The sequence below is a fragment of the Taurulus bubalis genome (assembly GCF_910589615.1).
Source record: "Taurulus bubalis genome assembly, chromosome: 11".
In the NCBI taxonomy this organism is placed as follows: Eukaryota; Metazoa; Chordata; class Actinopteri; order Perciformes; family Cottidae; genus Taurulus; species Taurulus bubalis.
This window is the reverse complement of record NC_136599.1, coordinates 10752886-10768377: the sequence shown is the minus strand read 5'-3', so window position 1 is coordinate 10768377 and position 15492 is coordinate 10752886. Positions and strand designations below refer to the sequence as shown.

Here is a 15492-nt window from a genome sequence, read left to right as displayed (position 1 = left end):
TCTGGTTAACAGACAGTTAACCAGACTGGGTTGGATGAGGATAGGGAGCCTTTGGTGTAATGGGATGGAAGGAACACACATTTTTAATAAGAGAGGAGGCGGCTGAGTTTTTTTTAATGAGGGATGTGGCGATTTGTGGGGGTGTCGCATGGTACTTGATATACTGTCTGGCCATTAAGATCTCTTATGAGTGAGCACCGTGTAATTTGCACCAGTTGCATCACCAAAGTTGTCCAGCAATTGAAGAATATAATTCAGCCATGTAGTGCTTAGTGCTGTAGCTTCATAGTTTATGTTAGTATGGTGTATTAAATTACCCACTGGAGGCAGAGGCTCCACTGCTGGTACCACCACTTGTTTATGTGGTTTTGTGGGAATGCATAGCTTCCTGGAGGCCATGATGGTTTACTGTTTTATACAACTTTTAGAGCTACCTTTCCGAGAAGCCAGCTGCTATTTTAGCTCGGAGTGTCGTGTAATCTTTACAACAGTACGCTTTTTTCAGTGAAAACGTTTCATATTATGACTTCAATATGCCAATGTTTTTCAAAACAAGAACAAATAACAACAACATGCATATAATAACAACATTACTCAGCCAGAATCAAGAGCATGTCAAATTTACAAGCTTTTATCAACACTAAAGATGTCCGGAGCATCTGGTGTACTGACATTTTGAATCCCCATCTTTCCATCACCTTCCCTGTCACAACACTGGCAATTTGTCTTTTTCACCCACAACTTAAACTGTCACATAGTATTTTCTTTGCTGCACTTATTGTAACATGAGTATTTATTTTGATCACTAGTGTTATTCTTTTTTTGTTTTTACCATTTCTTTACTTTTTATCGTTGGTGTTTTCTTTTCTATTATAACTTTGCCAGCCCACTATTTCCTGTAATGTATTTATTCATGGGGTTACTAATGTTTTGTTTTGTGTAACATTCTAATCTAATAGATTTTTTTTCATGGCTATACTTGTTCTGGTAGCCTCTCTTTTTCTTTTTTATTCATATTCCTGCTGAAAAACAAATATCAGTAACACCATACTTTCCTGTCCCTCCCTCTGCTTTCTGTTCAGCTGCTCTCAGAGGAACCGGTGTGAGCGCGCAGATGAGCCTTACCGTTTCGCCGCCTCTCTCAACCAGTGTGTGAAGGCCACTGTGTACCCAGACAGCATTGCGGTGTCAGAGCCCAGTGTACCTGTAAGTTCACACACGCACATTCCTACATACAGTATGCACACAAACACCTGCAATCTCAACCCCTACTTGCTTGCATTACAATGATAAATAAGCTTCCATTTACATATTCCTCACCCACGTACAGAGGCAGAACATTTTAAATGATCCCATAAAGCAGTTTGCCGAGTTTTGATTGCAGTTGATGCATAAACATTAGATGAGAAGGTTCATAAGAGCTCGATGTGGGCGTTTCAGTGTGCATATGCTCACTTGGTACAAAGTAGTCAATATGTGGGCCAAGACATGTTTGTGTGGGTGGGTGTGTAGGTGTTAAAGTTGTCTGAGTGCATCGGAGTACAATGCAGTATCTCCACATGGACTGAGGGAAAACAGGCAGATAGAGCATCAGTGTTCTAGTGAACTTGTGCAGCGTGTACAATGCTTCGAATGTACAACCATGGACACACACATTAGGTCTTAAAATACTCAGGTTCTTAAAGGGTTAGTTAATCCGAAACACAAAAAAGACCACATTTTCTTCACCATATTTTGTTTTCACCATATTTTATGAGGTGAAATTGCTCACAACAAGGTCTCAGATGTAATATTTTTGCACTTTGATCCTACAAACCAAGTGCAACTAAGCTCTATGATAGCTGTCATAACTACAGAAGATGTCTCCAAGCCTCTTCAAATTGCACATTTGTACCCTGGTTTGATAGTCAGCACAGGCACATTTTCCTTGTATTTTGGTTAAGATGGAGTTTGGTAAGAGGCTGTTACTAGAACCCAACATAAAGGCTTATACATAGTGATGAAGTGGTAATTGATGAGGTGGGTGTACTTCTAGGTAGATGGGATTGTTTACTGAGTATGAAGTGGGTATGCTCTCCTATGAATTTGAATAGTGTTTTGTAGATGTGTATACCTGATTAACCTCAAATAACCTCTAATTTATACCTATAATCATCTGTGAAAGGTTCCACCCAGAATCCCCTTTGAGGCGCTCTACAAACAAGCCTTCTGTGGTGTAATAGTTTCACCCAGAAACCTTTCTGGGATTCAATCCAGAATCGTTTCACCCTCAAAAGGTTCTAACAAGAACCATCGGAATTGAAATATATGTTATATTCCAAGGGTTTCATCTCACCCACCTAGGGTACCTCAAGAGGCTCTTAAAGGGCCACGGCTAATTTGGTGAAGCCCAACCTCCAAAAATCATGGTTCAGTCACAGTTTTTGGGTGGGGTGTCGGCTGGGAAGATCTTTTAGCGCTTATACTTTCAACAATCCTTGAAGAACTCTTTCTTCCAAAATGTGTTCTTTGGATGAAAATGGTTCTTAATGGAACCATTTTTCTGAAAGAATAACCATTTAAAAACTCTTTCTTCGCAAAAACAGAAGCCGATGGTTCTGAGTAGATCCTCAGTCCTTTAGGAAGAAGCCTTTTGGAAACCTTCTCTTTCAGCGTGTAGCCCTAAGTATACTTGACCCGGTGGTCCAGTTTACAACAGCAGTTTATCAGAAAACATGCTGTTTCCATGTCCGCTATACCAGCAACAGGGTCATCTCACCAAGTCGTCCACAAAACACTCACAAATTCACACAGTTCACAAATTCCACAGGGGCAGACATCTCCATGACAACACAGCCTCTTCATGAGGCGAATAGGAGAGATAGAAACACAGCGAAAACAATCAAATTAGCTTTATTAAAACTCTGCCACCAATTAGGCTGGTAGTTGCCGCAAAAACACCCAACACCTCCATCATCCGGGAGGACCGGAGAACAAAAAGAGCAAAGGCTTAACACTCTGAGACAAGTTCACTGTCTGTTGCAGCCTTGCTGCCGCTGTGTGTATGTGTCTGTGTGCATGAAAAATGTTGAGTGTTTATCTGTATATGCGTGTCTTGACAAAATGATGAGAGCTAATTAATATGAGAGGTTGCTCGGGGAATTCTACATTGAACAAAAGACATTGATTGCTGTGATTGCTGTAATCAAGGATCTCTCTAACACACCTCAGAGCAAAGTAACACAAACATGGTGGAAATAAAACAGGGGAAGACAAGAGGTCCTCAGCAGAAAGGGAAAAATAAATATCATCCATCCTCTCAATGGGTACCAGAGTAAGCTAGCTAACGAGGGAGGCAGTGTAGTCAGACAGTCAGCATCTCTTGAAAGACCTACAGTTAAGCTGCTCAGCTGCCTTGCCTGTCCCAGTAGCCCTGCGGTGTTTAGTGAGAGGCAGATAAAACAAAGAGAAACTTCAAACGGCATGGCCCAAAAATAACAGCTAATGGAACAAGGCTGTGAAATGCCATGATGATAATTATCCAGGCTGCCTCTCTTGGCTAGAGAGCAAGCTCACACACCCTGTGCGCAGAATACATTTATTTATAGGCAGAGCAGCTGAATGCTCCAGCCCCGGTGTCACCGCTCTCCAGAGGATGACTTCAAACGTTTCTATGTGTGTGTGAGGTGTGTGTGGTTTTGCACATGTACTGCCCATTGTGTGCAAGTGTGTGTAGGTTTTGTTTTTGTTATTTTAGGGGGAGGAGTTGATGGTGTTTCATGTATCTTTATGTCCTTGTGAACTTTAGAGAAAAAGGAAACAACATTTCTTTTCACTTTCCTTTATTCAGTTCAGTATTGACCACTCACTCAATCACACAATCTGCCTCTAGCTTTGGAATGATATCCTCTGCATTCAAATGAATCCTTAAGATCTAAATACAGCCTCATTTTTCTTTATAATGTTGATGTAGCAATTCTTGCCAAATCTCATCATATTAACGTTGTTGTCATTTGCCCCACCCCTTGTGCAGCTGCTGGTGAAGGTGAGCCACGTTCCAGACCTTTCAGCCGGCATCACTTGCTCCTTCGGCAACCTGACGGAGGTGGAGGGGCAGGTCAATGGCAACCAGATACTATGTGTGTCTCCCACTGCGAAGGATGTCCCCATCATTCCCCCCGACCAAGGTAGAGACAACAAACACACACACACACACACACACACACACACACACACACACACACACACACACACACACACACACACACACACGACCATCCAGTGAATGTAAACTGATAAGTGATTTGCTTCCCTAAGATAAATATTGGTGACACTTTCTATGATGCCCATGTCTAAAATACATTATAAACATAAGCACAATGTGATATAATCTGCTTACAGAAATGCATAATTATTGTTATAACACCTAATAAATGTTCAAAATGCCTTATAACAATATTTATAACATAATATTGCATAATGACTTCCAAGTCTCAGTGATATTATGCTTTATAGAAAATATTATAATGTATTGCCACTATGGGAATTATAATACACTATGATTCTTGCCAAAATGAAATGTCAGTGAGTAACTAGTGAGTGACTAGTAATAATTATACCATTATAAAATGATGTATATTGTGTTATGGTTATTTTGAGGCATTGTGGCATTGTGGATATGCATGAGTGCTTACAACTATGATTACACAGTGCTATCAGCAGATTGTAACTTATTATAAGTATGTGTATAATACATCTTAGATATGGGTTGAAGAATTTAAACCCAAAATATTTTACAATGTAGTAAAACAACTCTGGTCTGATCATGGCGATTAGATGTGAACCTTAACACGTCTAAACTCAGCCTTTGTAGGACTCCCACGTGTCCTCTGTCTTTCTGCTACTTATGCTGCACTGAGCGATCTGTTCAACTGCCCACACTCTGAAACATCTTTATTGATTCAGCCCTCGTAATTTAAGTAGGCACTGTCTACATAACAAGCTCCCACAGATCCAGGATCAGTCTCCTGGCCGTGAAGTGTGCTACACACAAGGCCAGGCCACATTAGAGCTGACGGGGGGTCAGACTGAGATCCCCTGGCCTGTGGCTGAGCTGCAGCTCCCCACATTACTGCCCTCAGACTGGGATAATTGGCAATGGTCTAACAAGCAGGTTCAATCAGCCAGGAGACGGTTTAGTTGAGGGGACGACGGGAGAGTTGATGTGGTGGATTAGTATCGTAGCATAGCCAACGCACAGGGAGCTGATCTGCTGTTTGCTTTGAACAAAAGTGGGACATGATATAGACACACAGAACAAAACATATAATAAATTGTCATTCGTTAAAGCAAGAAATTGTATTTTAGCTGGTAGAAATGTACAATCGCTCATTTCACAAAATCTATCGCTCAATTATTCATAGTCGAGTAGAACATACCTAAACATTGCCTAGACAATGTTTAGATCCAGGAATATATATATGCTAATCACCTCTAATATACTATTTATAAAAATATCATGACCTTTCAAGCATTCCTCTAGCATATTTTCATAAATATACCATCGTGGCTCTGGGGTCCATTTATTTGCAAACATATATATCATTATAATACTAACACCTGTTATTTGAAAATAAATACCTGTTGTTTGCCAGCCAGGATGGCTGCAGGGTGACAAAACCAAACACCCTGAATAATATATTATGTGCATATTATGTGCAGAGTGCAGTGGAAATCACTGTGTGTTTTGGGGGTGTGGTAATCCTCCTCCCTGTGAGTAAATGACAGCCCTGTTTGCCCAGAGCTCCCATGGGGACTGATGCATCAGGTACTAATATGAATGTTCTCCCCTAGGTAAATGTCAGCCAATCCCCCTGGTAAGCCCTTCCTCCATCCATCTAGCTTTCCATCCATCCTACCATTTCACCTTCCACCATTCCTCCCTCCTCTTTTGTCACCTCTCCCAACGGTTTATACCTCATTTTTTACTCCACAACTATTCCCTTGAGGCCACTTCCTCCTGACCTCCCCACTGTCCTCCTGTCCCCAAGCAAGCATTTCTATCTGTTGCACATCAACATCGATCGTGCAGTAGCAAGGAGGGCAGAAAAGATGAGAAATTGAGATAAGATATTGAAGGTGGAGAAGAAAAAATAAAGGAGAAATTAAAACAAGAGAAAAGGACTGAAAGGATATCTTAGGATACAACTGTGTGGATTGTAGACTGAGCTCGACATGAAAGAAAATAGCTGGCATTTTTCTTCACAGAGGAAAAATAAAATCCTAGAGGAGGTTTTGTGTGGACAGGAACTCTGTACCACTTTGTTTGCCTGATCCTTTGAGACACATTTGAAATGGTAGAAGTCAGCTATGAGCCTAGCCTGCCCGCTACACCGACTTGTGTGAAACAGAGCCTGATTCCCAACAGGTGCTGTGGAAAGAATGGGGCACGGAGGGTCATTCAAGCCTCCTACACACTGATTGTCCTCTGAAACACACACACACACACACACACACACACACACACACACACACACACACACACACACACACACACACACACACACACACACACACACACACATATGGAGTTTGTATTTTTGTGGGGAGAGATAAGAGGCTGTTTTTACAGAGAACAGAAGCACAGCCATAACTCTGTCCAGCAAAATGCAGGAAAACAAAATGTTATCAGATGAAAAGACTCTTTATGTGACTGAAATTTGCTCTCATTTGGTTTGCATATGCAAAACCGGCCATCCCATAAAATAAGTGCTACTGTTCTAGGTACATTGTACTTACCTTGTAACTGGCATAAGATTCAATGATGTCTGCCTCCACAAAAATAATCCACCCATCCGTTATCCTCTGCTTATCTGGGTCCGGGTCGCAGGGGCAGTGGGCTTAGCAACATATCCAGGACATCCCTCTCCTCAGCAACGTTTTCCAGCCCTTCCTGCAGTACCCCGAGGCGTTCCCAGGCCAGACAAGATACAAAATCTCCCCAATCTCTACTCTGGGGCCTCTTACCAGTCGGATGTGCCCGGAAAACCAGTGCAGGAGGCATCCTGATCAGATGCCCGAACCACCTCAGCTGGCCCCTTTCAACTTGAAGGGGCAGCGGCTTTACATCGAGCTCTCTACAGATTAGCTGCTAAACTATCTCTAAGGCTAAACCCAGACACCTTACAAAGGAAGTTCATCTGCAATCTCATTCTTCCACCACCCAAAGCTCATGACCATAGATGAGGGTTTGAACATAGGTGGACTTGTAAATTGAGAGCTTTGCCTTCCGGCTCACCTCCCTCTTCACCAACGGTCCGGTACAATGCCCGGATCACTGATGACACCACACTGTATACGATGTATATCTACGTATAGCATACAATACAAGTTCATCTTTTGTCTCCTCTCTTTCAGATTGGTCAGGCGTTGAGCTGAGGCTCAACTCTAAGGAGACTGGTCAGATGCTTATCAGCACAGAGGTCAAGTTTTACAACTGCAGCGTCCACCAACTGTGAGTATCTCTTTCAGCGGCCATTCATTCTCCTTTCATTTAAAAAAAAGCAATGGCCCGGACCTGCTGCCCAAAACCATTGGATCAATGCTCTGGGAATTAGTTACAATTTGTCCTCAACCTTAGCCGGCCTCAGTGCCCCTAAAAATATCCCCTGTAAAGACTAATGTAATCTGATAGCTGACTGCTCCCTGAGCACAGTCACAGGAAGTTTCTTTGCTGTTGCACTAATGAAGCCTTCTTCTCAGAAATGCTGCGCTACAGAACACGGCGCTTTCTGCCTAACAGGTCATCAGGAGGGATTTCATGCCCATTTTCATGCTATGTCTGTCCCCGATTGAGTCATGTTGAATTCAGGTTCCTGGATTGGAGATCTCAGTGCCTTTTGCAATTGCTCGCTAGCAGGAGTTGCATGTCATATTACCCTTTTACTATCCCCTCAACATTAACGCAAAATGTTGTAGCCACTGTCTCCTTTGTTATCCTGCATCTCTCGCTCTCACACTGCCCTACAACTTCATACGGTTGTCTGCTGTCTGAGAACACTGTCTGAGGAGCACGGAAAGCAATTACCAGCTCTCACATCAGCTCCATTAATGGCCGGTGACAAACATACACACGTACTCAAACGCACCAAGAGAGATGCATACACTTGAAAAGGCAATACGCTCTCCCTCGCACGCTCTGATGTCACGTCGGGCTCTCTCTTTCTCTCCCTCTTCCACACATACTGTACACTCTATCTGCCAGAAGGTGAATCAGGCTCATTCTTGTGAATTAGTGCGCTTGCCAGAGATCCCTCCCATGCTTTTGCATCGATGAATATTTAACAATAAGCAAGTATGCATAACTCAACCGTATTTCAGAGAAAGAAAGAGAGCGGGAGAGCCAAGTGTGATTAGAATACGCTCTCCGAACAACTGTGAATACATGGTGTAGTAAATTCAAAATCAATTCAAAGTCTTTGCCATGGCAACATAGAGAGAGAATCATGTCCTGTAGATTCAGGCTGGTCCATGCTTGTAGTTTCTCATCTCTCCATCCTTTCATCCAGATAGTAGGTAGTGCACAGGGTTGCTAACTGTCCCGTATTAGCTGGGATGTCCCCTATATGGGCTAAATTGGTCTGTCCCATCCCTTCCTTTTGTCCTGTATATTGACTGCTACTCTACTCTGGTTATTAGATGGCAGTAAAGGTGAATGTGCTGATCACGCCACGGGTGTCATCCAATCACACCACAATCAGGTTTTAGTAAAGCTATAGACTAAAATAAAAATAAAATGCGTTCCTTTATTTGGTAGTGAGTATTTGTTATAGGCAATTCTACCAATTCTACAGTGTTTGAAAATACTCAGATGCGAGCACAAGAATACCCACACCTGAATGCTGGATTTTTAAGTAGTAAAAATAAGTAAAAATACTTTTACATTATGGTGTTGATTCTTTGACTTTCAAAATTAGAATTAGAAATTCATGTCTACTGCCTGCGCGGAGCTCAAATATACATGATATATAAAAAAGACAATAAAAGAACAAGAAGAGTTAATAATATTTAATAAAACTGTCTAACATGTGTGCACATACACATTCATCCACTTCCACACACACACACACACACACACACACACACACACACACACACACACACACACACACACACACACACACACACACATACATACATACTGTATTACGCCTACATATCCCCCTTATGTAGTCTACTGAATAAGAGATTCAGATATAACATATTTTTGACATAATAAGTATTATAAACATACATATTATAGATAAATATATCAGTATTGGCAGTTATTGTACAGTATAAATAGTGTCTCTGTAATTTTAGTGCAGAGTTCAGTGTGCTGATGGCCCCTTAAAGTAGAATCTGTTCGTTAGTCTTATGGATCTGATTAGTTCTTCCACTGCTTCTTGCGGTACATAATGTAACCTTAGTGACACATACACACATACACTTATGGTAAATGCACAAATGCTCACACAGAAGCACACACCTAACAGCTGGTAATAACAGCGACACTCCAACAATGCAGAGCTAATGGTAATTGCAGGATCAAGCTGCGCCAATGTCTTATTTGTCCTCATTACTCAATGTTCCTCATCTCTCTTTCTCCCTGTGATTCAGGCCATGAGGGCTAATATGCAGCCCAACATTCGCAAATGACACGCAGTATTAATATAGGGCTGTAGAAAATATGTGCAGGGGATAACTTGTCCCAGCAGCTACAGTTGTAGGTGTTGTACTTACCTCCTTAACATATGTTAACATAACTGCTTTTTCCTGACTCTCTTCTACTGTGTGTGTGTGTGTGTGTGTGTGTGTGTGTGTGTGTGTGTGTGTGTGTGTGTGTGTGTGTCCATGCAGGTGTCTGTCTTGTGTGACCAGTGCCTTCCGCTGTCACTGGTGCAAATACCGCAACTTGTGCACCCATGACCCCTCCAGCTGTTCTTTCCAGGAGGGACGAGTCAACGCCTCTGAGGTTGGTGGAACACAAATGTGCCCAAGCGCACAGTACACGCATGCATATACGCCAGCTTTTTAGCACAACTCTCTCTCTCTCTATCTCTCTCTCTCTCTCTCTCTCTCTCTCTCTCTCTCTCTCTCTCTCTCTCTCTGCACCTTCCCCCATCCTGCCTGCATCCTGCTCTGTGTTGCAGCTCTGTGTCAGCCTCAGGGCATATCTTCAGAAATAAAAAGCCATCCAAGCTCTTCTATTTCCGAATTGGCATTTCTCATTCAGAGCTCTTGTTCTTTGTAGTGGTAATTAACACTCTATTATCTCTGGAGTTATTGAGCTTAGCGTGTCTTAACAATGACACAGGATCACTCGGACCCAGTCAGTAATGTGCGGTAGATATCAAGTACTTGAGTATGTCTGCGTGTTTGGTTTCCATGAGTTCCTGGCTATGCACATATAGTCCTTAAGTATTTGCTGGGGGCTGTTATATTTGTTTTTCTTTTACTTCTTCAAACTCATTTACCTGTACTAATGGAGAACATGTGTGTTATTTGCTCCTTTTTGGTGGTAGATTACAAGACATATACAGTTTGGTCAGTTGTCATCACTCCTGCAGTCTTTCAATTCTTTATGAATAACGGCCGGCCTCTCTACATCTATAATTACCACTAGCATATAGCAAAAGTGTTGTTATGGGATCAATATTTGATTTTGTATCTATGATCTAAGAGGAATCAAGATGTATGAATGTGAAATGCTAAAGGCCACCAAGGCCAAAGGCTCAGTGTGGGACACTGCTGTAATAGTTGTCCAATGTTGCTTTCACATCATACTGCTCAGATGACCTCGGAATTGTTGCTTTGCACCGTAAACCACCGAGCACTAATTTAATCATTCTCTTCACCAATTTAGCCATTTCAAAAAATTCCACTCCTGATAATGGGTTGTTCAATGCTCAGACATCAGCGCTCTCCAAGGTCACAGGAGTCACTTTGAAATTCTAACTCAAGATGTATTTCCATTACAGCCGCACTCCCCGTGCTTCATTCTGACCTTGACACCAACAAAAAGGGACAGTTTCCCTTCTTCTGTTTTGTTTGCACAACTGATTACTAAACACCCACAGTTCAGTTTGTATTGCCTTCTCGTGGTTATTTGCATAAAAACAAACAATTCGAATAATTAGGAAATAAAAGAATGTACTTTTTATTGAGAGAAAATCCTTATTGATAGAAAATCCTGACATTAGTAGTTTTAATTATGTATTATTAGCTGCTTAGTATATTTATGTCATTATTCCCTCTCTTATTCTATTGTATATTGCTGCAAGATCACATTAAAACATATCGTTAAAAATAAGGTTACAATTTCCCTTCGCCTAATGCTAATTTTTACTGAAGAATATTAAACGCATCACGATGGAGCGCGATGGAACTTTCGTATGTCAGCCACACTGTTCATCCTGTTCATACTGTGATGGATAAACTATGTAATTAATCTGCGGTCCATTATACCACTAGTCAGCACTGACGTGTGCTCCCTCCCCTGTGCTTGTTTACCTCCAGGACTGCCCCCAACTTGTGCGCTCCGAGGAGATTCTGATCCCGGTGGGGGAGGTGAAGCCTATCACCCTGAAGGCCAGGAACCTGCCACAGCCCCAGTCAGGTCAACGGGGTTACGAGTGTGTCCTCACCATCCAGGGGGTCAGCCAACGAGTCACCGCCCTCCGCTTCAACAGCTCCAGCGTGCAGTGCCAGAACAGCTCGGTAGGTTTTGGTGACGCGTGCTCAGGTTGTGCCAAGATCGGTCGTGCATTTTGGCGATGCATGGTTTTCTATTTGTGTGTGTACACATTGTACATTCAGTATAGAGAGGAATATACTGCGGATGTTAGTGGCATAGATCATTTCGCTCACTGTTGAAAAATAGTGCCGGCGGCTACCACATTACGTGTGTGTGTGTGTGTATTTGTGTACATGTGCCTGTCATTTCAGAGTAGACGCACTAGATGCAGCCATGGTAGTAATTACACTGGAGAAGACTGCAAGCAGGGCTCTGCCCTCCAGTCAAGCACGCACAGACTTCTGCAGTATATTCCCAGAGGAACTACGACATACACACAAGCAACTACAGACATACACATTCTCTCTCTCTCTCTCTCTCTACACACTCTACACACCTGTGCACAATGAAAGCCAGGCTGGAATTAAGGGCACAGGAAGCAGTTAAGGACAGCATCTCCCAAGGCCAGGAGGGAAGCTCAAGCTTCTGCTCAGCTGTCCAGTTCCTTGTGGCTTCTCACTTTGTCGGCTCTCTGATGATGAAACGTCGGGGTAACATTGGGAGGACATAGTGCTGCATCCACAAGGGCTCATGGGAATTCGAATTCCTCCTCTATGTTTTTTGTCTCTGTTCCACCTTCACCCCGTCTCTCTGTCTTTTTCTCACCTCCATCCTTGGGCCTCCAGTATATCTACGATGGAATGAAAATCAGTGAGCTGCCTGTGGATTTCTCGGTGGTGTGGAACGGCAACTTCATTATTGATAACCCGGAGAGTATCCAAGGTAAGAACAAAGGACGCTGCTGTCAACGCGTGCTGGCAAACAGGCTGAAGATGGACAAATATAGTATAACATAGTATACCTAATCTTTCTCTGCATTAACTATTTGTCTTTTAAAAGCAACATTTGAGATATAAATATTTATTTTGATAATATACATGTCGTATTTTAAAATATACGTCATTGGAGATAAAAGAAAGAAGACGTAACCTGTGGGGATATTTCACTCGTAGCAGACTGACTATATGTTTTCTTCAAATAAAGAAATTCTCTTATAAGACTTGTGGCGGTTTCTCAGTTGTTGTGTGTTCACCGTGTATCCACTCCGCCTCCTATATCCCACAGTGCACCTGTACAAGTGTGCAGCCCAGCGAGACAGCTGCGGCACGTGTCTGAAGGCGGAGAGGAAGTTCCAGTGCGGCTGGTGCAGTGGCGAGGGAAGGTGCACTCTGCGGCACCACTGTCCTCCCATCAATCCTTACACCACCCGCTGGCTAAACCTGTCCAGTAAGAATGTCAAGTGCACCAACCCACGCATCGCTGAGGTCAGTACCCATAATCCTCTGCCTGTCCTTCCTGCCTGCCCACGGACATACAGCAACAATCAATGTGCAATAATCAGCTGCTACGTTCTCGTTCTTCATGGACGATCACGAGGCTGAAGGCCTTTACAAACCAGGGGCTGTGTTGTTGTGTTATTAATTAACGTAAAAAAAACGTTTGTTTTTGTCAGGAATATTAGGTGGCTAAAAAGCGACCAATACCGTTGTGCGTAACAGGTTGAGTTGCGCCTGTACTTACAGTATAAAACAAAAACTTTCAACCTTGTCAAATGCAGCACAGACCGGGTACACAGACTGTGCTCACCTTTCACCTCTCACCTTTCACAACTAAAGCCCATGAAATATAATATTAGCATTGTAACAAGCTTGATAAGACACAGTGGTGGAACTATTCCATAGCGAGACTTGCTCAGTCTCTTTTTGAGCACATCACTAACGTGCAGTAAACTCAGATTACGCTTGATCCTAGTTTGCTTTGAAACAGTTTGAAACAAATTGTGTTCTTAAGCGCCGGTAGGAGTCTCGGCAATGAAGTGTCTGAATTGCATTGAGAGGTATTAAAGGAGAGGCGGCTATGCCACTCTGCTCTGTTTTCCTGCAAACCCAGGATGAATGAGAATAAGCCTTGAAGAAGCTCCCCAGGGTGCTGGGCCCACCTAATGCCTTAATTTGTCAATGTTCGGTTACTTTGTGTGTCGTCTTTTTCATCCCTTTCTCTATTTGAGAGCATTTGTTTTGTTTTTAGTTTTTTTAAAAGAAGCCCACGCTCCCCCGTGTTTATGTGTATGATGACAATTATTTGTCATCACTTTTGAGATCACGATTAGTTATCACAATTATTCATTGATTTTAGGGACAAAATATGTGTATTGCACTTTCACATATAAATTAACAGAGCACTGCTTTTGCTTCCATGTTGTGCTACATTCCCGCTAATGTTAAAATATTTGCATCAAAATAAGACTAAAAATAAGGTTCTTCTTCACCTGAACCTTTTTACCCATCTGCTTTGTGCACACAACTACGTGACAGCTAAAGCCAAAACATCTCCATCGCCCTCTAGTGGCTTGCTTTTAGTTACGGAAACTCTTCAGTTGATATACAGCTATGAGTTTTTTGAAGCAAAGCACACATTTAAAATGTCAATATCACAGTCGATCATGTTCAAATAATTGTAGTAAGCCAAAATTGTGATTGCGATTAATACTTGATTAATATGCAGCCCGAGTATATACACCTGTATGGCTGAATGTGCTATGCTCTCAGGTGCACATTCATGTGGTAGTTCTTCTCACCTTCAGGATTTATCCAAGAGAAAGGGCCCTGACTACACACACACACACACACACACACACACACACACACACACACACACACACACACACACACACGCACACACAGGGCCAGATATATTCAGCTGTATAGGCCTGTCTCCTTGACATCTGCCTTCTCTTTGTATGCACAGATGCCTGCTCATAGATTTTATTAGCTTTTGTCTTCTCACAAGGTTATTTCATCCCTTTGAAAGTAACTTTGGCATCAAAGTTAAAAAAAAAGGAACCGTATAAGACAACCACACAAACAAAAGAAGAAGAAAAAAAAAACTTTGTAGATAGATAACAGTTATAGTGTCTCTTTAATATCGTACTAATCATAAAGACAACAAGGAGATGTATGTGTGATTCTCCTTTTCTTTTTTCATGCCCTCTATGAGCGTTCCCAGACATTACAACCAACCAAGCCAGTGGTTGGACTTTCTCCACCTGGTCATGACCTGGAAGTGCATATTTGTTTCCCCATAAGTAGGCCTTTGCTTCCTCAGGCCACATTCTCATCCCGCCTGGTGGGTTTGCTGTCACAGAGGGAGTCAGGCCAGGAGGACATACTATTTAATTAGGCTTGGTAACGCACCAGTGCATTCTGGTTAACCCACCAGACCCCTCTACCTCCACATTGATTCATTTGGCCTCTCGTTCCTGCACCGCACACTCCCATCTAACTCCAGCCAATTAAGAAAGTGAAGTTAACAACTTGGTTAATTGATTTGCTATACTGTATGCTGATTAAGACAGAAAAAGAAGAAAGACATTTTTTAACTCTGCCTCTCCATCCTGTTTCTTTCTTCTTCCCTCCCCTCCCCTGTATGTGTGTTTCTCTCAGTAGCACCAGCTCTAACTCATCCTGTTGAATTACATTCTTTCAGTTTGTCATTGTATGGCACGTGCTTATTGCCATCCAGAGCGACATACCTCATTCTCCTCAGTGTTTCCATTTGTGTTATGATCACAATATATGATTATCACTTCCCCAGAACTTCATCTGTCAATCTACAAGCATCAAGGTGGAAAATTGGGAGATTTACTGATATACAGCAAAAGCTTTACAGTTTACCACTGC

The 15492-nt window shown here is 42.3% G+C and overlaps 1 protein-coding gene across 1 annotated transcript in view; it reads left to right on the top strand.

The window, feature by feature from the left end:
* Positions 1–15492, top strand: part of plxna2 (plexin A2) — a gene marked incomplete at both ends in the record, with an annotated part of 149469 nt that overhangs the window by 79405 nt on the left and 54572 nt on the right. Inside the window, 7 exons of the mRNA XM_079226716.1 lie at positions 1083–1206; positions 4013–4166; positions 7396–7492; positions 9877–9991; positions 11536–11736; positions 12439–12535; positions 12878–13077. Coding sequence (XP_079082842.1) covers positions 1083–1206; positions 4013–4166; positions 7396–7492; positions 9877–9991; positions 11536–11736; positions 12439–12535; positions 12878–13077 — 988 coding nt within the window. The remainder of the gene's footprint in view (positions 1–1082; positions 1207–4012; positions 4167–7395; positions 7493–9876; positions 9992–11535; positions 11737–12438; positions 12536–12877; positions 13078–15492) is intronic.